The sequence below is a fragment of the Alnus glutinosa genome, chromosome 9 (genome assembly GCF_958979055.1).
Source record: "Alnus glutinosa chromosome 9, dhAlnGlut1.1, whole genome shotgun sequence".
Lineage (NCBI taxonomy): Eukaryota > Viridiplantae > Streptophyta > Magnoliopsida > Fagales > Betulaceae > Alnus > Alnus glutinosa.
In genome coordinates this window covers 982,030-1,006,342 of record NC_084894.1, presented here as the reverse complement: position 1 = coordinate 1,006,342, position 24,313 = coordinate 982,030, and the positions used below count along the sequence as shown (strand labels likewise).

At 37.7% G+C, this 24,313-nt stretch overlaps 3 protein-coding genes across 3 annotated transcripts; 2 read left to right on the top strand and 1 right to left on the bottom strand.

Annotated features, from left to right (window-relative positions):
* Positions 1-6,310, top strand: LOC133878307 (metal tolerance protein 4-like). The gene is made up of 7 exons (XM_062316837.1): positions 1-344; positions 636-826; positions 1,729-1,927; positions 3,586-3,764; positions 3,891-4,041; positions 4,713-4,843; positions 5,872-6,310. The coding sequence occupies exons 1-7, from the start codon at positions 137-139 to the stop codon at positions 6,049-6,051; spliced, it is 1,239 nt and encodes a 412-aa protein (XP_062172821.1). The 5' UTR covers positions 1-136; the 3' UTR covers positions 6,052-6,310.
* Positions 6,311-8,594: 2,284 nt separating this feature from the next.
* On the bottom strand, positions 8,595-14,237 carry LOC133878153 (protein PHOTOSYSTEM I ASSEMBLY 2, chloroplastic). The gene is made up of 6 exons (XM_062316661.1): positions 14,062-14,237; positions 13,214-13,308; positions 12,443-12,608; positions 11,721-11,813; positions 9,134-9,264; positions 8,595-9,043 (listed from the first exon to the last, which is right to left on the bottom strand). The coding sequence occupies exons 1-5, from the start codon at positions 14,123-14,125 to the stop codon at positions 9,134-9,136; spliced, it is 549 nt and encodes a 182-aa protein (XP_062172645.1). The 5' UTR covers positions 14,126-14,237; the 3' UTR covers positions 8,595-9,043.
* A 1,343-nt stretch (positions 14,238-15,580) lies between these two features.
* On the top strand, positions 15,581-23,161 carry LOC133877313 (casein kinase 1-like protein HD16). The gene is made up of 16 exons (XM_062315569.1): positions 15,581-16,172; positions 17,193-17,321; positions 17,412-17,485; positions 17,587-17,656; positions 17,731-17,786; positions 18,686-18,757; positions 18,925-19,019; positions 19,106-19,172; positions 19,260-19,389; positions 19,499-19,717; positions 19,818-19,948; positions 21,490-21,664; positions 21,767-21,857; positions 22,114-22,271; positions 22,597-22,785; positions 22,912-23,161. Exons 1-16 carry the CDS (start codon positions 15,858-15,860, stop codon positions 22,969-22,971), a joined length of 2,031 nt encoding a protein of 676 aa, XP_062171553.1. The 5' UTR covers positions 15,581-15,857; the 3' UTR covers positions 22,972-23,161.
* Positions 23,162-24,313: the final 1,152 nt, after the last annotated feature.

Below are 24,313 nucleotides of genomic sequence, written 5' to 3'. Positions count from 1 at the left end.
GAAAAAAATCAAAAATCCAAATATCATATATATGTTCTCACTGAAGAGTGAAAACAGTTCGGTTGCGTTTTAAGGAAGGCGGCAGACAGAGAGACAAGGGAATTTGGTTGATTGCTTTGTTGCTGGGGATCCGGAAATGGAGGGATCGAGTCCGAAATCGCCGTTGCTGGCGAAGGAGGGGGGTCGGGTGGGGAGTCGACGCGCTCTACTCAGCCGCCGGTACTCGGTGAACTCACTGAGGAGCGAGTTTGTGACAAGGCTGCCTGACAAGGTCCGGTCTGGCCTCGACCTCGAGTCGACCACCTTCGACCTCGATCTTTCCAGAACCAAAGGCTTAACCAAAGGTATGTCTCTAACTCCGACCATCTTAACCTTTTCTGGGTAACTGAAGATTTAACATGCTTTTATTAGGATGATGTTGTATCAGAGTAGTGATTCTGATAGGATTAACATAGAATCTAAGCTGTGGTTCTGTTTCGAATTATGCTAGGATTAACATGCTATATATAGATGCGCATATATACATCTACACAGATTGAAGAAGCTTCAGTCGTGATTTTAGAGTTGGTAAAATATGTCTTTACGTGCGACTTCTTAGGTGGAATGCGGTGTGGTTTTGTGTTGTTAATTTGTAGGAGAGAAGGAGTACTACGAGAGACAATTCGAGACCTTGAAGTCCTTTGAGGAAGTGGATACTTTGGTGACACCCGCGATCAACGGAGATGATGAGAACCTCCTGGAGGAGGAGGAGAAGAAGGAACAGTCTCAACATGAAAGAGCTATGCGAATATCTAATTATGCAAATGTTGTGCTTCTCGCATTGAAGGTTGTTTCGAGATCTATCACTGTTTCTAGACTTGAATGACATTGTGTTCCAATGCTCTATGAATATATATATAGGGACGGAACTAGAAAGTTGATTTTAGGGGGGAGACTGTAGTAAAATTTTCTTAAGGGGCCATAGTTGAAAAACGAGACCTAAAATGTGTTTTTTTTAACAAATTTAAAAGCTGAAAAAATCTATTTTTGACCAAAAAAAATAAAAATAAAAAATTGCTAGGGGGACTGGAGGGGGGCCATGGCCCCCACCAGCCCCCCTCTAGTTCCATCACTATAATATATATATATATATATATAAAATAATAATAGGTGTGTGAGAGAGAGAGAGAGAGAGAGAAACAGAGAATGTGGGCTTAAATTCATTTCATAGTTTATAAGAGAGTAATTCTATTTAGTATACTCTTATACAACTATCATACAATGTTATGACAGTTGTACAGGAGTCTATTAAATAGCATTACTCTTTATAAGATAACGAGCTCCGGTTCAAATGACACTTCTTTCATGTAAGAATGGATTGAAGGTTGAGGTTATAGTTTTAAGACCTCATAGGGTACTTCCTCCCCTATAAGAAGAACAGGGTGTAGGGTGAGTTCAGGACTTCAACGCCCCTCAAAATGTGCTTTCTCACCCATTATAATGGGTTGGAGGTGGATTTAAGACACACTGGGTGCATATGTAGCTTGCAAATAAAAAGAAATTTCAAAAGAAAACGTGTGTAGCTCAGGTTAAAAGGCTTAGAAGAATTTATTTTCTATGATGGAGTATAAAATTGATGAACATGTGTCCTTGTACTCTTAAGTCACCACTTGATATGGTATGATAGTGTTTATAACCCATTGCTCATATATGAACTCCTAGAATTAACAATGGCATTACAATTTTCAGATCTATGCTACAATAAAGAGTGGATCCATAGCCATTGCCGCATCAACACTAGATTCTTTACTTGATCTCATGGCAGGTTTCATACTTTGGTTCACGCATATGTCAATGAAGAACATAAATATCTATAAATACCCTATAGGAAAGTTGAGGATGCAGCCTGTAGGCATAATCGTCTTTGCTGCTATCATGGCTACACTCGGTATGTTGTGGAGCCTTGACCTGTTGTAAGTTTCCATTGGTTTTTTTGTCACATGATTGTTAGTTACCATATTTATGATGAACTTCTTTGTTACTTGAACTTGTGTTATTACATGAGGTAGCTTTCGTCAAAGACATACAAAATGAAGGAAATGCAATTGCCTATCTGTTGAATTCTTACCATGATTACTAATATAGGCAGCAGAATTAACGTTTAAATTTGGCTTTTCTTGCGAAGTGAATTGAAAACTATAGGAACTTGCTCATATTTATATTAGATGATTCAAAAATGTTCACAAAGACTCCTAATTAGTGAAATGTTGCAAGTTGGACCAGAATAGATTAATTGGATAGTTTTTCAAAAATGAAAATCTCCTAATGAATGGTTTCTTGTTAGTTGGACCAGAATAGATTAAGCTCCTAACTCGATCGATATCAGTGATCAGTGCTGCGGTTGACATAATGAGACCATCTTCTTTCATGTACACAACAATGTTGAACTACCTAACATTGAGAAAATAAATAAATCATTTAATACTAGTAAGTTTGTTGATACACTGTTGGATACATGTGAAGTGGATGATTTAGATAAGGAATTATGAAGAACACATTAGGTACTTTTTCTGCTTTCTAAATTCCTCTCTCCCACTGTTAAATGAAAGGGTAGCTTGGTCTGGCTTCCTTAGTTGTTATGAGTGAGAATTTCCTTCTGCTGTTAAAACATGGATAAAAATGTTCATGATCCCATTAAAATAGACAATGTTCACTTGAATTATGAGGCAGGCGCAGAGCTTATAAATGTTCTGAAACCTTTTCTTGTTTGGAGACGTGATGTGTCACAATGTTGCAAATTTTACACCTTGTGTCTGCAATATTAATCCTTGAGCAATTATGTGCCCGATGTTGTGCATTCTGGCCATTTTGCTGGACACTGCGTGAGGCTTGAGCTTAATATTCTTCCAGATGAGTTCCACAAGAACTTAAATATAGATAGATGGATGTCCTGGTCACTTCCCCCTGCTGCTTATGAAGAAGATCTATGGTTTTGCCATGTTTAAGGACGGCTTCTGCATCAAGTTTCAGTGGGTAACTGCTCTAAGCCAAAGCCAATTTAGAAGTTTCCTTTTCATAATCAAGGAAGGATAGACCATTTATTTTCGAAAAAGATGGTTCCAAGACTAGTTTTCCCCCCAATTTATTATCATTCCTCAGAGCAACTTTTCTTTACAGTGAAACAGATTTTTGTTGGATTATAAGATTGATCAATTGCAACTACTACTATCTAGGAAGTTAGGAACAATGAGATAGAGACATATCTAATCTGTAGTATTACAAAGAAGCTTTTATTCACTGTGTTCTTAATCTTGGAATATTGCATAATTTCTTTAGGAAAGATATTGTGATGTCTTTGGGTTTCTCACAGGCTTCTTCTTACATTTTCCGATGGAAATTTCCAAACTTTTGCCTCTTGACACTTTAATGTTGTAATGTTCTGTCCCAACATATTCAAAGAGCTTGATTCTTTTCAAAACTTAACACCGTGATGAAACCATAAGAGGTTTTCTTCTCTTTATAAAACTATATCTTTAACTTCTCTGAATGTGGTATAGATTCCTGTTTATAAAGTTGGCGTTGTCATACCCTTCCATTTTCTTACAGGCTTTCAGATATTGCTCCAGGCTGTAGAACAACTAATTGAAGACAGCCCTACTGAAGATTTGTCCTCAAATCAATTGATATGGTTATGCGCAATCATGATATCTGCTACTGTGGTGAAACTTGCCCTCTGGTTGTACTGTAGAAGCTCAGTAAATGAGATTGTCCGGGCATATGCAAAGGTTTTCCTACTTCACTTTAAAAATTCAGAAGCTTCGCTTTTATCAATTATCCTTCTAGTTATTTTTTTGATAAGTATTATCCTTCTAGTTATCAGCAGCATAACTTCTTGAAATGCCATTACCCAGGATCACTTTTTCGACGTGGTAACAAATGTAGTTGGACTAGCTGCTGCTCTTCTTGGTGATATATTCTACTGGTGGATTGACCCTACTGGTGCTATCCTCCTTGCGCTGTACACTATTTCAAATTGGTCTAAAACTGTAATGGAAAATGCAGGTACTCCATCCACCTCATCTTTGTTCTATCTGATTTCTTCTTCTTTTCTTTTCCTTCACCAACCTTTGAACCTTTGGTCTTGGGGATAGCAAAACACACAACTAACCACCAAGCCAAATAAGGTTGGTTGTTTTGTCTGATCTCACAATCCCTTGTTTGATCCTGATGAAGAAGCAAAAAGAATGAAAAGGAAGTTCCTTTCCAAAATCCAAGAATCATTCTGTTAATCTTTTTCTTTCATACCCACTTTACTACCATTCACTCACGATTTCCTTTATCACAACTCATATTTTCCCTACAGAAGTAATGTTAATACTTCCTTTGGATGTTTATCCATTTAAAAACTCTCTTTAAATGCACTATTCCTCATAGAAGAATTTTTGTGTTGTAGAATCCATTGCTTTCAGAGATTTTGCTTTTCAAGCTCATTATATTGATTGATTCCGACCTGTTAATTTTACATGTACTCTGTTTATGTGTTAGTTTGATTGCAAAGAATATTCTTTTCTTTGGATTGTTTATGCTTCAAAAGTTTTCAAATTTGTGATAAGAAACGTGATCTTACCTCAAAAAAAGGAAAAAGAAAAAAAAATAAAAATAAAAAGAAGAAGAATATCAAAGACATCTTGATTTTGTATTGCAGTTATATTAAGATGGGTTTGTTGGTGCAGTTACGCTTGTGGGACAGTCTGCACCTCCTGAATTCTTGCAGAAACTGACATATCTTGTCATAAGGCACCCTCAAGTCAAGCGCATTGACACTGTCCGTGCTTACACTTTTGGTGTTCTTTATTTTGTCGAGGTTAGTCATGTAAATTTCTGATCAACCACAAATAGTGGCAAGCTTTCGATCACAACTTTTACTCTTTTTCAACTCATTTTTGCATAAACATTTCAGTCTACAATAACAGATCAAACTCCTGAGCTACCTTTCCCTTTGAGGCTTTGAGATACCTTTGAGAATAAATTTTGAAAATGAAAAATTTTGCGAGACATTTCTTTTCAATTTTATTACACCATGAGGTGGAATGTCTATGGTAGACCATCAGAAGTTACATTATTCTCTTTGAAGCATCCTAGTTTTAAGGAAAATTATCTTTAATTCTCTCGAGTTTTGGATAAGGATATGAGTTTCTAATTTTGACAATTAAGAATCTGAGTTTTGGACATGTGACAAATAGATTATTTCATCAATTTTTTTGTCAAGATTTTAACGGTAGACGTGCTAACTAGCATATTTTCCATGTAAAACCAATGAAATCACTTAATATGTATTAAATGTCATGTCATCATGCCACGTATGCTTGCAAATAAAAAAACACCAAAAAAAGGTTGAAAAAAGGATGGAGGGGTGACTCCACCTCCACTGCCACCCTTTGTCAGGGGTAAAGGGAGGTGGAGCCACCACTCTACCCTCGCAAGGGGGCCACACCACAACAGTGAAAATGACTCGTGCGGCCAGCCTTCAGCAGTGGGGATGGAGCAACCCCATCTACCCTTGCAAGGGGTACCCCCCTTTGCTATTGGGGTGGAGGGTGGAGTCACCCCTCCATCTCTCTCTTTTTCTTTTTTTCTTTCTTTTTTTGTGTTTTGTTATTTACAGGCATACATGGCACAACTTCATTGGTCTTATTCGAAGAAGATGTTAACTGGTATTTCTATCCTTAAAAACTGGACGGAAAAATTGACAGAAGGACCTATCTGTCACATTGTCAAAATTCATTTCCTTCAAAAATTAGAAACTTAGGCCAAAACTCATGAGAGTATGGGACAATTTTCCTAGTTTTAAATATTTAGCAAGTAATGATTTTGACTACATTGTGGAAACAGGTTGATATTGAACTTCCAGAAGATTTACCCTTAAAAGATGCACACGCCATTGGAGAGGCCTTGCAGGATAAGCTAGAGAAACTTCCGGAAGTTGAGCGGGCATTTGTTCACCTTGATTTTGAGTGTACACACAAACCGGAGCACTCTGTTCTCATCAGACTGCCCGACAGTCAGCCTTGAATTTTTGATCCCCAGTTCCACATAAGAGTATTTTGTTTGTTCACCTTGATTTTGAATGTTAACCCATTTTGACTTGTAATGGATGCATGCCCTGGTACACATTTACGGTGGGTATAAATTTGAATCAATGGGCTTATAACCTAGTTATTATTAAAAGTTTTTAGGATAAGTAGTGATTTAACATTGTATTAAAGTTGTGGTCCCGAAGTCGAACCTTAACTCTACAATTTTTAAATTATTAAATTTTTTATTTTTTATCGATTTAAATAGTGATTTAACAATTGTATTTCTCTTTCATGTAATGCTCCGTTTGTTTCGACATAAAATAGTTTCCGTCGCAAAATATTTTCGACGAAATCATTTTCAAAAAAAATAATTTTCTCGAAATCATTTTCCGGCGTTCGGTTCGTACGAAAAAATTACGAAATGAGAAAATGCAACTATTGCCGAAATTCGGCAACGTCCGGTTGTCGTTGCCGGATTCCGGCAAGCACGTTTGGCCAGATCCAACCAAAATTGTCGGATTTCGGCCGGACTCCTCCAGATCCTGGCCATTTTGGTCAGATCCGGCCGGATCAGTGGCCGGATCCATCCAAATCCGGCCGAATCCCGATCATTTTGGCCAGATCCGGTTGGATCAATGGCAGGATCCAGTTAGATCCGGCCGGCTTCTGACCATGGTCAGATTCCGGCCAAATTCGTTAGAAGAAGGTGATTTACATGGCATTTTCATTAAATTCACTCCCTTCTCTTCCTTTTTCCCACTTGCCAAGCAGTTCAGCTTTTCATTGCCATAGAAAGCTTGCTTTCCTTTTTGGTAATAGCAATTGAAGTTGGTGACTTTGTAGGGATCATGATCATAAGATCATAATACATTTCCCTAAGCCTTTTGTTACCTCTAGTGCACCGGGATAAGTTGTTGGAAGCCAAGCAATTGATGAAGTTATTAGAGGTACTACAACTTTTACTATAAGTCTCTTACAAACTAGTGTGACAGTTCATATGACACTTGCTACACCAACTACTACAATGTGGACAGTCCACAAAATGCTTACCACGTTTATTAACTGACTGTCATATGACAGTCCACATATCAGCCATTTTTATACATGTGAATTGTGACGTAAATTTATAAGAATTATAGTCAAAATTATAGTACCTTAAGCATTTTTCATTAATAAAAGCTTTGGTAGAAGTTCAACTGCCCCACTCGTTCCATAGGCAATGACAGGCAAAATGATCAATTTGGGAACATAATTCACGCTTCTTGCTTTGGGGGCATGAGGAAGCAGACCCAATCTGTAAAACCTTTAATCCATTCTCTCTCTCTCTCTCCTTTTTTTCCCTTCCATTCCACAATGTATTCCTTTTTTTTAGATGATATAAACCAGAACTACAATAAAATACAGAAGCTAAACAAGAAGAAAATAACAAAACCAAAACAAACAAACTAAAAAAGAACACAATTCTTAACAGAAATCCAAAGCAAGTCCTTTCCACAGCCCTAGGAGAATCCTCGTTGATTGAGGAAGCGAGTGGAAAAGCTGCCAGCAGCTTAAGGCAACCAAATAAATCTTAGTTTCTGAAGGAGGTAGGGAGACTAAGAAATAATAAAATTAATAGAAGGGGAGTCCCTTTCAAGGACTGAATGTCAAATAACATCAAGAACAATGTTTTTTGTGGCTAGATTTAAATCTGAAATTTTCTTTGCGCCGAAAAGGCTCCACATGAAGGGAGGGAGCAGAGATAGAAGAGCCTCAAATCTGCTGCAGCCGTAGGGGACCAAAAGGGGCATCAACGCATGCGGCCCAAGCGCTTGGCATGCACGTGTGGGAGCGAGGACTGGCGGAGGGTGGAGTGGGGACTGGTAGGTGTGTGGATGGTATAGGTGGAGAAAGTGCTAAGAACATAAAAACAAAAGGATGAGAAAAAACACACAGAGAAAGAAGATGAGGGAGAGGAGTAAATTAGGAAGGGGTGGCTCTTCCCTCCTCCCTTAGATATGGGGGCGAGGCTTTGCAGAGGGTGGAGGAGCTTTTGTTTTTCGAGGACAAAGGCCAGGGTCCAGGTCCATGTATTCTACATCTACTCCAGAAGCCCTATTGAGTTGAAAATGGAAACACAAGTAAAAAGGCTTCAGAGATTCCGTGCTTGAACTGTCAATTCCTGAAATCCTAATTAAAACCAAGTAGACCAATCTTATAGAACAAGTACATTTCAATGCTAGAAAGAACATGCACTTAATTCAAATACATTGTAAAGCTCAGTAACAAAGTCCATGTTCCATAATAGACAAAGGTGCTTAACTTGATGCTTCCAATTTGTGGTCAACCATTCAACGAGTGTCTTAATTTTTCAAATCACTAAAAGCTTCTGTAGTGGGAAATGCAATAATCAAGTACCGCATGGGGCATACAATGATGATATATATATATATATATATATATATGGCAGCATATACTTGTCCTCCTAGCTACCGATCCAGAGAAAACTCAAGAACCCAGAAGGCTCGGATGCCATGTTGAAGAAGAGAAAATGGAAAATTGAAGAGAAGAGAAGATAAACCGTTTATTCCATGATGATCATTCCATAAGTTTACATGGGTTTAAATAGGAGAGGAATACTAATGGAAAGAAATTAGTAGGAGATTACAATCAGAATAATAATAGAAATAAATAAGAGAATATAATCATGTCATATTGGTAGTTTCCATCTTCAACACATACAATGATGACATATATATATATATCATAGCAGCATATGCTTGCCCTCCTAACTACCAAAAGGCGCACACCAAAGTATAGCAGCGTAAGTAAGCAAAAGGCATCTTGCAGTCCTCCATATCAAGCCCAAATCGGAAGCGACTATGGCAAGTAACAGTATATCAACAGGGCTGCACTTGGAGTGACAGGTAGTCTATACTCTCTCTGCCTCTTCTTTGTTCGACTAGTTGAAGTGTACTCCTGCATGTGGTCAAATAAATAGCCTCTATCTGCAGCATTTAAAATACAAATTTATAATATTAGGAAACCACATCCATCAAACCTAAGAATTCGAGGGGAGGCATGCTAAGACAACTTACTTAAGAGTTCGGCAGCAGCCGACCATTATACATCTTGTCAAGTAATTGCCGAGCGTCGGGCCTCCTAAGAAGACCTTTGTTATTTGGTACACCAGTCCCTAAACAAACAGGACACACAAGTTTCCCTCGACCTGCCCACAAAAAGAAGCAAGAAATCGTCACTCATCAAAGTAATTCCAAATTACTAGTGCATGAAAATAACGGAAACAGAATAAAGCAGGCACGGCAAGTTAAAACAATCAGGATAGGCATTAAGTACCAAAATGAAAAGAGATGAAAATCAATGTCTTTTACCATGCAACAATGTCAACATTGTACCACACCCAAGATAATCTGACATACCAATTTTGCTAAGAATTTTCTTTTCTTTTGGGGGGGGTGGGGGGTGTTGGGGCTTCTAAAGATGGTCATAGCCCAATTTAGGATTGTGCATAGAGTAGCAGGTAGCTTCATACCCCTTGACGTGTGTCCTTACCTAAAAACTTTTTGCTAAGCTTTTCACATGCATCCTTGAGCATTTATGAGCATGCAGAGCTCTTAAATGAAGTTCAGTACTCCGAAATATCCAAACTACTGAAATAAAGAGCAGTGTCTGTTTCTCTCTAATTCTGTTAAAATATGTTTGTCAAAATATCAAAGTTACACCAACGTTTGGTTTTTCATTTAATATCAGCGTATCAAGGATGCCATCAGCAAGCGATTTTTTTTTTTCCACAAAATTTTCTTGTATATGATCTTTTCTGTTTAAAAAATAAAATTTATAAGCATCTTATGTTACTTCATAATCATTTAAAAATTCTAGTGTTAAATCGTTAAGGATTCAAGTACCAATAGGTTTTTACAATGTTTGAAATGATGACAGTCTTTAATCATCTACCTATGAAATTCAATACCATTAAAAGGTGAAACTGACAGAGAAAACTATTCTTAATAGTAGAACTTTTTAAATAAAAATAAAAATAACAAAGTCTATCTTTCTTTTTTTTTGATAAGTAAGAAGAAAATTTTATTAGAAAAACGAAAAGCGCAATCAAGTATACAGGGGGTATACAAGAGAGACAATTAAGAAGAAGAAGAAGAAAGCAATACAAGGAAATCGTTATAACTAATCTCTAGAGGTGCTAAATACGCAGCCGTCCAGGAGTACAAAGAATGAAGAAAAAAGGAAGTGAGCTCCTCTATGGTTCTTTCTCTGTCCTCAAACTGTCTATCGTTGCGTTCCGTCCACAAGCACCACATAAGACAACAAGGAGCCATCTTCCACACGACCGCACTACGGGACCGTCCCCCCGACCACCAACATGCAAATAAGTCTATCACCCGAGAAGGCATCACCCAATACAGACCGAACCGGCTAAGGATGACATACCAAAGAGCGCGTGCAACCTCGCAATGAAGAAGAAGATGATCCACAGTCTCCCCGGTCGTTTTACACATGCAGCATCTATCAATCACAATGACACGCTTCTTTCTGAGATTGTCCAAGGTGAGGATTTTCCCTAACGCTGCCGTCCAAGCGAAGAAGGCCACTTTCAATGGGGCCTTGGTCCGCCAAATACTTTTTCAGGGGAAAAAAGAAGCTTCTTTGCAGGCAAGAGCCTTATAGAATGATCTAACATCAAAAAACCCTTTGCGAGAGAGGGTCCACCAAAGCCTGTCCCCCCCATCTTGAGTCACCTTGGATGCATACAGTAAGGAGAAAAAGGAAGCCATAACGTCCACCTCCCAATCGTGAACATCACGGAAAAATCTGACATCCCACTGATAGGAGCCACTTACCACTACCAAATGGTCTTCTACCAAAGAATCCTTGACACAAGCTATATCATATAGAACTGGAAAGGCTTCCTTGAGGGGCATCTCTCCACACCAAACATCATCCCAAAAACGAATTCTCGACCCATTGCCCAAGATAAGTCTGGTATATCTACAAAACAAGCTCCACCCCTTCCTAATGTTCTTCCAACTCCCCACACCGTGAGACCCAAGGGGATCTAAGGAACACCAACCAGCCCTAGTAGAGCCGTACTTCGCATCCACCACGGATTTCCACAGAGCTTCTCTCTCATAAGCATAACGCCACAACCACTTCCCTAACAGCGCCTTGTTGAAAATTCTTCTATCTTTCTAGCTAGGACAAATGACTTGTTTCTTTTTCTTCAGTAGTTTTTGGTAATAAGTACACCACTCTCTACAGGGATAGGCTATGCCATGAAAAACCCACACCAACGTACCCCACCCCACAAAGAGGTCCTTTTATTACCATAACTAAGATGGGAAATATGTCTACTCAGTTCTATCTATGGGAAAACTTTTAACGATGTGTTGATTGAAATTTCAATTTCTGTGATTTGAGGCAATGACCCCAAATGCTGCAATTGACTCCATTATTAAGGATAATTCATGCGAAAATTCCAGGAAAAGCAAATGGAATGTATTCAGATCAATTGGATGTCAAACAATGTCCCTTGTCCTTAACTGGTGAACCAATATCAGATAGTATTTAGAATAGCAACAAAACAATTGAATGAAAGCAGGAACTATAACTAAATAACTAACACGAAGGTGAGTGTCAAAAAGTACATACCATAACAATTTGGACATTCTGTAAATTCATAGACATCTTTGGCCCGTTTTCTATTTAGAGCTTTCCATTTTCCTGTACCACCACACATATCACCTAAATAAAAGCAAATGAACATCTTATGGACCAGAGTTGGGTACCAAATGTAGCACATTAAATGCATAGAATATTCCAAGAAGGGTATGTTTTGGTTTTCTTTACATAGACAACTAGAAACAGATTATGAAATGTGCTAGAGGAGAATGCAGGTGTGGTTACTACCATCTTAAATTATATTAATTGGCAAATAGTCCTCAAGTAGGATTTCCATATCTTAAAGATTAAGAAATAAAACAGAAAAAACTTATTCATTGAGACCATAAGACAATCTTCATATGTAAGCCAAATTCTTGGAAAACTAAGGACTTTGAACAGATCAATGAACCAAAAAATGACCTTATAACAGTAAGGAGTTGAGGTAAACAGGGACAATTGTTATTCACTCTAGGGCAAGATCCATGATCTAGATATCAATGTTCTATCTCATGTTTAAGTTTCTTGCAGTTTACGTTCATATTAAAAGATACAAAGCTAGCAGCTCTAAAATTCTCTAGTTTCTCTAGGGCTTATAGAATTTCACATTCTCGACAAGTTGTATATGTACTGCAAGATGTGTAACAAACTTCAGATTACTATTCTCATGGGGAAATAGAACAAACATGAAACATAGGGAAATTCACACTTACAAAGTATAGCACCGCTGCCCCCACAGTTCCGGCATGCTGGTCTTTCTTTTCCTTCCAACGCAACTGCCTTTTGTATGGAAGCAGAGGTACCAACATTGTTTATCAAAGATAGAGTTGAACATAAACATGTGAGACAACAACGCCGAGAGATTGATAATTGAGAACCCTGCAGTGCAAAAAAGGAAACCTCACTTGGTTGAAGGTAAGCCTTTTCTATGAAATTTTAAAGTGCTCTGGATGTCTCTAAGATAGTAGTTCATATGATATAGTCGACCAATTTCTACAGTAAACAAACTTTGTACTGGCAGAATATAGACAATTTTGGTACCTTGACCCTCAAATGACTAATCTGATCGTCACTTCAATAACGGTTATTCCTAAAGAACAGGAAAGCCCATCCATAGTGCAGTTCAAGTCATCTTGCAGAAAGTGTTATAAAGAGAATATATAATGTTCTCTATCCTACCATGCCATTGGTAAATTCACGTACAACACATTCAATGTGACCCAAGGCCCAACTAAGGGAAAAAATTCCCACTTGAACCATCACATTCTAATGAATGGCAGTCATTTGTGGTGAATGTTGGGACTCATCACAGAACAAGCACCAAGTAGTACTTTAACTCAAATGAAAGCAATCGATAATGAGTACCACTTCCCCCATTACTTACTAGCAACCATGTCTTCCTCATAAAAAGTTTGCTTTCAAGGAAATGGTGATCACATCTCCTTCAAACACAATACATGCTGATAAAAAAATGAAACCTTTACCTTTGCTGGTTTTGATGAGTTGTCTGAATTTCCGGGACTTCGGTTCTCATTTTCCAAACTAGATCTCACGGGAATCCTGATGGACTTGAGTTTACCTACAATTTAACAGAAATGAATGACAGATAAAACCACTGTCTCCCAACAGTATACAACCTAACACATTAATATAGTCTTCATAGCAATCACAAGTAAAATGACAAACTGAAATTCAAAACAATGAGGCATCGCCATGAATTCACCCATTCAAACATCCCCGAAAACCAAATAATTCATTTTGTTAATTAATCATCTCGGCAAACAATGGCATCTCTGCAAGTTTAAATTTCACCAATATGATGCTATTCCAATTCTATTTCTACAATTCTTAACAATAATACCATTTTCTGCATTGAAAAGCTCTCGAAAATGAATCTGCACAAGAGAAAAGCAACCAATTCATGGCTTTAACACATATCTAGTTGGAAATAGTCCAATGGAACTCATTCCAGGATTGCCAAACACGGCACCTTCATACATATATAAAAAATCCCAAAACAGACTGAGGCCCAACTGACATGAAAAACCAATTCCGACCCTTTTGGAAGATTCATTCAAAAATAAGAAAAGCTTTTGAAAATTCCAGAAACATTTGTAAAGATAATCATTCTACTTATTTTCATGAACCATACTGGAAATTCAGACAACATATTCCGGAGCTCAGGTTGACATGATAGGTTGGCTTAATGCTAAAAAAAACTAAAGAAATTCCAACAAGTTCATGTTTTTATGGAGGACACTTCTAAATAAACTCAAATTCCTTAGTGGGTACTTGTATATGAAATAGAGAGAGAGAGAGAGAGAGAGCTCACCGAGGTCCGTGGAAGCTAAAGCAAAACGTTGTGGGATAGCTGAGAGCTGAGAAGAAGATGCCATTCTCTCTCTCTCTCTCTCTCTCTCTCTGTGACGCAGACACCCACACACCCTGTATGGAACAATGAGCCGTGGAGGACCTCACGTTCACCAACACGCAATCCACCGTCGCAACATTGTTTGAACGTGCAGGGGAAACGTAGCCGTTTTGGCTTCGCCTTTTTTAACTGTTCTTGTAGTGGCGAGTACAAGTTAAGAAGGCGACATTTCTCGAGCAAAAAATGCATATCGGGTGAGATTTTATCATATCAGTATTTATAATTATTTAACAATTCAGTATTTATCATCTAAATACTTGTTATATCTTTCGTATTTTAAAAATAACAAATACTCGTGTAATCAAATCATTTAATTTGAAAAAAAAAAAAACTTAAAATTTAATAAAATTTACATGGTAGAATATTCTTGATCCACCTATTGGGAAGAATAAAACTCATTGGTAGGATTAGTGTTAGACTATGACTTGGCTTGTCTTGAGAGACAAGTTAGAATTGAGACTCCCACTAATCACATCTTATATGCCTAAAACAAAAGACAACTTAGAATTGAGACTCCCACCAATTTTACTTATGCATACCAATTAGATCATACAATAAACATGATCATGATTTATTCGTGCACTCTTAAGGTGTAGACCACAACATTTGCTGACATGACATTTTATATATTAGGGCACTCTTAATAAAATATTAAACAAACAAGCCCTTTTTGTTTTTAACGATGATGAACTCTTTCAAGGTAGGGCCACTACGTATATCTATCCATGTTGAGTAAACCTCGGACTCATGTAAAGCGTCATATCTATATGGATCGAATAATACTTCGATTTCGACGGCAGACTGACCTAAAGGAATCAAATAAAAAAAAATTGTACTAAGAGTATTACATATTTTATAATATATTCTCTACAAATTGGTTTGATAGTCCGTGTAACACCCATATTAGCCTCCACTCCTGCCCATTATGTGAGATCTATGATGAATTGTTGGGGTGACCAAACCACCTTATGATCGGCCATGAGTTTTTGTGGGGCAATTGTGCAAGTCACTCCACTGGAAGAGGACCAGAAGATAAGGTGCATAGGTAGGGGCAAAGGAGGCGGGTCGAGGTGGAGGGATAGCCGGAGATGTTGCTATTGAAGATTGAGAAATGAGACTTAAATTGAGAAATTGCATGTTTGGATAACAATTATTTTTCAAATACTTTTAAAATTTTGTATTTTCGAATTTAAATTCAATTTTTTTTTTTTTAATTTTGTCTCATATTTTAAATCATTAAAACATAATTTAAAAAAACAAAATCTATCGAAATTCGCAATTTTAAATATTTTCAAAAAAATTGCAAACAGCCCAAAAAATTTGAGTAGTCCAAATATAAAATAAAAACATGCACCAGCGGGTCCCACCAAACACCAAACCCCTTTCTCATTTGGCACTCTGTTCCCTTACCATCAAATGGTCTAATACGGTTCGAGTCGGCGCTTCTCTCTGACCATCTCTCCATTTCCATTTTTATTTTTTTAGCATAATTTCACCAAACCCTAACCCTAGTCCCCCCAAAATCCAACCCCCAATTCCCTCCAATCGCTCCAGTTTCTGCCGAATCCTTCATCCACTCCCCGCCCTCCCGCTTTCCCCCAAACCAGAATCTCCGATTTCGGCCATGTGAGAGCTGAGCAATATAATGATCGAATTGTTGGGCTTGGACTCTGACGCCTATTGTATGGGTTTGAGCAATGCCGGAGCTTCGCAGAGGAGTCCGCCGAGGCCGTGCTAAGGTCGCGCACAAGCGATCGGAGCCTCCGGTTGGGAACTACGTAAAGACCCGTGCGGCGGTCGCGAGGGCCAAGAAGTTGAAGCTCGAGAAGGAGGAGGAGCATCAGCAGGTGATTGTGATATCGGAGAGGGACAGTGGGTCGGAGAGGAAGAAGGGGAAGAAGGTTGTTGGGAAGGAAGAGAAGGGTCCGATGGCTGATGATAGTGGTGGGTTGAGCGCCAATAAGGCCGCTGGGCAAGAGGAAGAGGGCAGCACTGCGCCTTTTCCCGAGAAGGTATGCGCGTTCTCGATGGTTGATTTTTGTTGTTTCGTGAACTGGGTGTGTGTTGTTGTTGCGAAAAACGGGTTCTATGGCGGGTCAATTGATTTTTTTGGTGTTTTATGAATTGGGTTGGTGTTGTAGTTGTACGTTGATGGTTCTATGGTAGGTTAATTGCGATGGCGCTATGATTGCAAAACATGATGCCTTGGTATGTTTTTTTTGATAAGTAAGAGTTATATCATTAATAACGCAAAGAGCAATCAAGTACAAAGGGAGTATACAAGAAAGACATCTAAGAAGAAGAAGAAAACAAAACAAGAAAATCATTAAAACTAATCACTAATGGTGGAGGAACACAGCTGTCCAAGAGTACAAAGAATGAAAGAAAAAGGAAATAAGCTCCTCAATGGTTATTTCTTTGTCCTTGAACTGTCTATTGTTGCGTTTCCTCCACAAGTACCACAAAAGGCAACAAGGAACCATCTTTCACATGACCGCACTTCGGGAGCGACCACCCGTCCACCAGCAATTGAATAAATCTTCTCTATTGCGAGGTCGCACGCACTCTATGGAATGCCATCTTTAGTCGCTTTAGTCTGTCTTGGGTTATGCTTGGTTGCTGTTAGAAACTCAAAAAAGGTTCTACTGTAAATGGTTTATTGTGTAGTGCATTGCTTGCAAATATCTGGTTGTGTTGTAGTTTTGAATACCGTGATTTGGAGTGTGTTTGTGATCATTATGTTGAGGAATTTTGTTTCTTTTATTGGTTGAAGTAAAAAGGTTTGTTGTTGTTTTGAAGTCCCTATTTATGTGTTATTTGTTACATACTTGTTTCCATTCTGATTGCATGTCTGCATGCATATGCCTCTCATTTGTTTAGTTATACTCTCCTATATGGATAAATATAGTGTAGAAATATGGTTGATTTCAATTTTTCATGGACAATAAAGCATCTATTGAAGAGTTTGGTGGAGTTTATTGTCTTAATTTTTGTTGGGTGCATTGATCAAAATTGTTTTATTTTTTCTAAAGGTCTCAGTAGGAGGGTCACCTGTATATAAGATAGACAGGAAATTGGGCAAAGGTGGGTTTGGTCAGGTGTTTGTTGGTCGTCGTGTTTCAGGTGGAACTGAACGCACCGCAGGTCCTGGGGCTATGGAGGTTAGCTCAATTTAGATTCTCTAGAACTCTTTAAATCTATATGAATATCTGTCAATTGACTTTAACTCCTGATTTGTGTGCTTATATCAGGTAGCTCTGAAATTTGAGCACAGAAATAGCAAAGGCTGCAATTATGGCCCACCATATGAGTGGCAAGTGTACAAGTAGGGCCCTTTTTTTAATGGTGCCTCTAGATTAACTTACCATATATATATATATGTGTGTGTGTGTGTTTATGATTTTATTTTTATTTATATTTGGATAGCATTCTCGGTGGTAGTCATGGAGTGCCGAAAGTACACTACAAAGGGAGGCAAGGAGACTATTATGTAATGGTATGGTCCACACAAACCACATTTATTATCTCTCCATTTTTACTTGTTTTAACTTTATAATAGTTAATATGCAGGTCATGGACATGCTAGGGCCCAGCTTGTGGGATGTATGGAATTCTTCAGGGCAGGCGTGAGTATCATTCCTTGTATCTTTCCTTACCTCCAGGAATTTTATTCTGTTTTCTTGAAATCTGAAGCTTGAATAAGTGGATGGCTGAGCTGATGTAAATTTTAATTGAGGCTTGCTTGGAGGCAAGGTCAATGAAGTTATTTCGAGGCAGGACTTAAACTAGGCTACTGAGGATCATGCCTCAGGATTAGGCTCTTGTAAAAAGACTGATTTATTTGGGGTTGATATTGATTCAATTGACTTATGACTAAGAGCGGTTCATAGTGGTCATGAATTCATTTGTTATCAAATATCACAGTCAGAGTTCATAGAGGTTTTCTTTTGGATTTTTATTGAACAAGAACACCTAAATTCCTCTGGTTGTCATCTCTCCTCTTATATCATAGTAAAATAACCTCAGCCATATCATTAAAATAAATTGCAAGAGATTTTATGGTCTACTGTACTAGAATCACTTGAACTGTTAATATATTTTTGTTGCAGTTGGAGACATTGTGAAAAAATTCCTTTTTTTTCTTTTTTAATATATCCTGAAAAACTAAATGATGATACAGCCTTCACCCTCTCTCTTACACCCTAAGGAAAAAGAGGGGGGGGGGGGGGGGGGGGGTGCCAGAGATGTGCACAGATCTTAATAACTTATTTTAAGCTTGCTATAAGTGAAGATACATCTCCATGTTTCCTGGACATCTTCTTCTTTGTATTTTTTATTTTTCCTATTGTGAGCCAGCTTCTTTGTTGATTGTTTTTAACATGTGATGATATATTTTTTCATTAGTCTAACATTGTTGTTGTTCTTCCTCTCTCCTCTCTCTATCTCTCAAAATGTATATCTTGTTTCTGGATCTTTCAGGAATATGAGTATACAATTTTAATTCTTCTTTTATTTTGTTACACAGTATGTCCTCGGAAATGGTCGCTTGCATAGCAGTTGAGTCCTTGTCAATTTTAGAGAAGATGCATGCAAGAGGGTATGTGGTAATATTATTATTATTATTTTAATTGATTTTTAAGGTTGGTTTCCTGATTTTCTGGAGAATTTTGATGTTGAATTTTCCCATAAAATAGCTCCAATCCTGTGTACTTTGTTTTGATAATATAAATTTCCACTATTTCTAATGACTCTGTTTGATATTAGTTATGTACATGGCGATGTTAAGCCAGAGAACTTTTTGCTTGGTCAGCCATCTACATCACAAGAGAAGAAGTTGTTTCTTGTTGACCTTGGATTAGGTGAGTAAATTCATATAATTCTTAAACTCAAATTAATTTATTTTACATCGTCTTTCTTATGTCTTTATCAACACATGATATTGCAGCAACAAAGTGGAGAGATAGTTCTAATGGGCAGCATGTTGATTATGATCAACGTCCTGATATGTTTAGGTGAATTAATGTTTGACTCCAGGCTACAGTTTGCAATACGACTCTTTTACAATTGGTTTTGATACCTTATCTGTGTCATTGTCCCAGGGGAACTGTTCGATATGCTAGTGTCCATGCTCACTTGGGAAGAACTGCTAGTAGAAGAGATGATCTAGAATCTCTTGCATATACACTCATCTTCCTCCACCGAGGCAGGTTGCCCTGGCAAGGTTATCAGGTACTAACACATATACTATTTGTTTAGAGTGAATGTTGCTCAGTGTTGCTTTATAGCTTTTTTTTTTTACCACAACATTTTTTTCTCCTTTTTTTTTTTTTCTTGTTAGGGTGATAACAAATCCTTTCTAGTTTCCAAAAAAAAGATGGCAACTTCTCCTGAAATGCTATGCTGCTTCTGTCCCCCACCTCTTAAGCAATTTCTTGAGATTGTGGTAAACATGAAATTTGATGAGGAGCCTAACTATGGCAAGCTAATATCTTTGTTTGAGGGCTTGATCGGACCTAATCCGGCTTTACGGCCAATAAATACTGAAGGTGCTCAAAAGGTAATCTTGGTAATTTTTAAACTTTGGATGAACTCTGATTTAGTGGTTATTCTTTTATTCGTAGTTGTTTTTATGCATCCACTATGAACTTGTCGGTCAGGTTGGCCAAAAACGTGGTAGGTTGAATATTGAAGAAGAAGATGATGGGCAACCCAAGAAGAAGGTTCGTTTAGGAGTTCCTGCTACGCAGTGGATTTCAGTTTACAATGCTAGGCTACCAATGAAGCAGAGGTAGATCTGCGTTTTGTTTCTTTCCTTCTACTTTTTCTCCCCCTGGACATATGAGTTGAGTTTCAATTCGTCCATGCATATGTTATTAATTGAGACTGTACAAAGAGATATGGTTTGAATAATTAATTGAAACAAGTGTATAGTTTTGTGTGGGTTATTGGATTCATGTCACTGTCCTAAATCAGTTGACTCTTTGGATCTATTGAAAGTTTCTGGTGTTCATTCAAAACCACAACTTGTAAGCTTTTGCGTATTTGACACATACTGATCAAGGTCAGGGACAAAGTTTATCTTGATAATTAGCCATATAATACAGCCTTCCTCTTCCAATCCTTACCTTGGTACTTACTGATCAAGGTCAGGGAGATGAGGTTTTCCTCTTATGCAAAGTTCATCTTGATAATTAGCCATATAATACAGCCTTCCTCTTCCAATCCTTACCTTGGTACTCCGCATGCGAGGGGAATTCTTGTTATCAAAAGTTTTTGACATAATTTGCATATTATAGTCTTCTTGGTATGCTCATTTTTGTTGGGTTCATCTTAGTTGCCTCCATTGCGGTGTTCACATCTTTCAGTCATATCAGAGCAATTTTAGCCATTATCTTTAGTTTGATGTTGCCATTGCCTTTGTGGGCTGCCAGATTTAATTGGAAACGGGCAGTGAGCCTCCTCTCTTTAATAATTTCTTGTTCTTTTTCCTTTTTAAGCTGTAATGAGTTCTTTTATTTATGTGTGTGTGTGTGTGTGCGCCCGCACGCCTCTTTTTGGGTGGGGCAATTTTGTTTCTTTGTAGTTTCTTACTTTGAAGGGTTCCATATAGTGTATCAAATCAATAGCATAAAATGGTTCCATGAAAGCTTGAAATGCAGTTCTTATTACGCAAATGTTTTTTGATAAGTAATGCATATTCAATCAAAGCGCATAGGGGCGCAACCCAGTTATTATTATTATTATTATTATTTCATAATGATCTTACGAGCCGAAAAGGCAAAGGCTTATTATAGCTTTTGAGTGGCGACATCCCACTATTAGAATTTGCTCCTGACTTTGTTTTGTTGAGTAAACTAAGCTAAGCCTGTTTTGATATGTAAGAATAATGTTATAAACAAACACAAAAAAGGGTACAACCCTATTTAACAGGTGGTATACAAGAGATTTCCTCCATAGAGAAACAAAGCAAAGTACAGATATGCCCCTTATCATTAAGAAGTTCAAGTTGCAAACAAAGCCAGGGTCAAATCTGACAGACATTAAACGGCCTTGTAGAGATGGACTCTAGGGTGCCACACCTTGTCATTGGGTACTTACTGGGGCACCTGGCCTTTGGAGTTCTGTGATTCCTTGCTTGACTAAAGGCTGAAGCACCTCTTTATCTTTTGCTGACTAGTGGATACTTTGATGTTCTAAGAACTTAAAATGTGTCTCTTTGACTTTGCTTTACTTTACTTTACAGAATAAGCATTTGGAAACTAGATTTAGTTGAAGACAATTCCGTCACAGTTATGTTGCATAATGACCTGCTCATTTATTTTATGTTAGGTACCATTATAATGTAGCTGATGCAAGGCTAGCACAACATGTGGAGAGAGGAATTGCAGATGGCCTTCTTATAAGTTGTGTGGCATCTTGTTCTAATCTCTGGGCACTTATTATGGATGCTGGAACCGGTTTTACAAGCCAAGTTTATGAGCTGTCTCCTTTTTTCTTACACAAGGTGAATTATCGTACCACACAAATACACGCACATTATTGCCTGTATTCATCTTATGAGATACACTTACTAATCAATAAGTTAATTTGATGTTCAAATACACAGGAATGGATCATGGAACAATGGGAAAAGAACTTTTACATCAGTTCTATTGCTGGTGCCAACAATGGGAGCTCCCTTGTGGTTATGTCTAAAGGTGTGTTTACTTTATTTGATATTGATGGGTGAGCTTACATTGTCCTGAAAATTGGTGCATGTTATGTCATTTCTCCTGAAAACTTTGCGAGTCAGGCGTAAGAATACGTCTCAATTTCTAAGTTAATTTTGGTCAAAATAGGCTCTTAATTTGCACTAATAAGTTTTTTACATCTGCAACTTTGCGTATAATGGCTTTTATTGATAGTATTATCTTTGGCTACTAATTTATGAAATTATGACCCAAATTTTTGCAGGCACCCAATACACTCAGCAGTCTTACAAAGTAAGTGACTCTTTCCCCTTCAAGTGGATAAACAAGAAGTGGCGAGAAGGGTTCCATGTGACGTCAATGGCAACTGCTGCACACCGATGGGGTGTTGTCATGTCTCGCAATGCTGGCTTCAGTGATCAGGTTGAGTTTTGCTTGTGGTATTTTCAACAATTGCTGTTCTCTCTTTCACAAAACTCTTATTTTTTTCTAAAAAAAAAAAAAAGGTATAAAGTATCACTGTATCAGTCTATCAGGTTAACTGATCATGTTTTTAACATTCTTTCTTCATGTCTGCAATTCGTCCTTACAAACTAGTAAAACTACCATATTTCAAAGTGGCATGGTAGCTTTTCGTAATTTCTTTACCCAGTTTTCTGTGTCAATTTTATTTGTACTTAACTAAATTTAGAGTGGATTGCCTCTCTCTCTCTCTCTCTCTTTTCTGACGTATACTATCATTGGCTAGGTTGTGGAGCTTGATTTTCTCTATCCAAGTGAGGGTATCCATAGGCGTTGGGATAGTGGTTACCGAATTACATCAACAGCTGCAACTTGGGATCAAGCTGCCCTCATCTTGAGTGTTCCCAGGCGCAAACCTGGCGACGAAACTCAGGAAACTTTACGGACATCCCAATTTCCAAGCACCCATGTTAAGGTAAGTACACTGGGGAGCATACGATCTGTGATTATTTTATCAGGTGCACATGTATCTGAATTTTATTTCAAGTTTTAGGAGACACGATGCAGTAAATATTTTCTTCTTTGCTTCTGGTTTATGCAGGAAAAGTGGCAAAAGAATCTGTATCTCGCTTGTTTGTGTTATGGGCGGACTGTATCTTGATTCCTGTGAATCCCGCAAGGAATTTATCTCGAAAGAAAGAGATTTTGCGTTATTCTCTTTTCCCTACCACCATGTAGTTTTTTTGTGTTGATTGTAAAGAATGATTCAGGAGCGCTGCTGCTGCAGCAGACACTTGTGCTCCCATGTATGATAAATTTGTATTAATTGTATAAGTTTGCCTTTTACTTTACAGCCTTCATGCTGGAGTTCATATATTTTTCCGCCCTAATGTAATTAGAGTAATGCTATACTTGTATAACTATTTTACCACTTTTGACCCGTGTTAGCATGTGGTGTGGGAAACATCAGTCCCTAAAAAAATGAAATTTAACTTCTTTTTACATGTTAACACGTGCTAAAAAGCTGTAAAATAGTTGAAATTCTAGCATTTTTCATATAATTTTGATAGCAGGACACTCGGTGAGTACTAGGCATTAATGCTAGCTTGCACTTAAACCATATATCCCCCAAGTCTCGAGTACTCAAAACAAAGCCTTTAGGCTTTAGCCCTAAGTCGTATGTTCTGGTGAACTCCTTGTGGTCTAGTTGCAACGCATTGGTGGCAGAGCATGTCCAACTTGGGGAAACCACTAGCTTTATTTGAGTTATTGCTTCAAAAGAACTAGTAAAGTTATAATTGAAATTATTTAAATTCATTTATAAAGTTTGGTTTCATCAAGTAAGAAAGCATTTTGAGACTAGGTACTTATGAGTACTTTTATAATTCATCTATTTAATATGCGGTGTTGGTGGGTTTGATGTTAAGATTTCGGAAAATATTATGTTACAAGTTGCTTCTCATGTACAATGGAATACGAATTCTGATGCACTACAAAATTAGTGAAATTACCAAGTCGAATACATTATATAATGAAATAGAGTCGCTTTGAGGTCTCCTATGAAATGAGGCATGTAACGGAACCATTACAAAGAAGTTCCTAGAGTTTCGAAGGAAGCTCATATTGGTCATGGGTTGAGAATGAGAATTGAACTCTATGATATCTAATCTCCTGTTGTTCTTTAGTAGCTCAGTGGTAGAGCGGTTGACTATTAACTGACTGGTCGTATGTTAAAATCCTAATTGGGAAGATTTGATTCATTTCAAATTATTTAAAATTCTAAACGAAAGGGTTCACTTTGACTGTTAAGAGTATGTAACTCATTCTCCTTGTCTTTGTTTCTATTGTATTCTATCTCATCGTATCACATTATGATATGCGATATTTGGGAATCACCGTCAATACCTCAGTGTAGGTTTAAGATAATCTTTTATTATGCGGTATGGGGCTATTTACAACTAGCCAATTAAGAATTTTCAGATATACTAGTACTAGCAAATACA

Coding starts and splice junctions, on each gene's coding strand:
- LOC133878307 (XM_062316837.1), top strand. CDS start 137: ATGGAGGGATCGAGTCCGAAATCGCCGTTGCTGGCGAAGGAGGGGGGT. Junction 1,928..3,585: donor TGCTATCATGGCTACACTCG/GTATGTTGTGGA, acceptor ATTTTCTTACAG/GCTTTCAGATATTGCTCCAG. Junction 3,765..3,890: donor TTGTCCGGGCATATGCAAAG/GTTTTCCTACTT, acceptor GCCATTACCCAG/GATCACTTTTTCGACGTGGT.
- LOC133878153 (XM_062316661.1), bottom strand. CDS start 14,125: ATGGCATCTTCTTCTCAGCTCTCAGCTATCCCACAACGTTTTGCTTTA. Junction 13,309..14,061: donor TTTAGCTTCCACGGACCTCG/GTGAGCTCTCTC, acceptor GTTAAATTGTAG/GTAAACTCAAGTCCATCAGG. Junction 11,814..12,442: donor GGGCAGCGGTGCTATACTTT/GTAAGTGTGAAT, acceptor GCTTTTATTTAG/GTGATATGTGTGGTGGTACA.
- LOC133877313 (XM_062315569.1), top strand. CDS start 15,858: ATGCCGGAGCTTCGCAGAGGAGTCCGCCGAGGCCGTGCTAAGGTCGCG. Junction 17,486..17,586: donor TATGAGTGGCAAGTGTACAA/GTAGGGCCCTTT, acceptor ATATTTGGATAG/CATTCTCGGTGGTAGTCATG. Junction 22,786..22,911: donor TTCCAAGCACCCATGTTAAG/GTAAGTACACTG, acceptor TGGTTTATGCAG/GAAAAGTGGCAAAAGAATCT.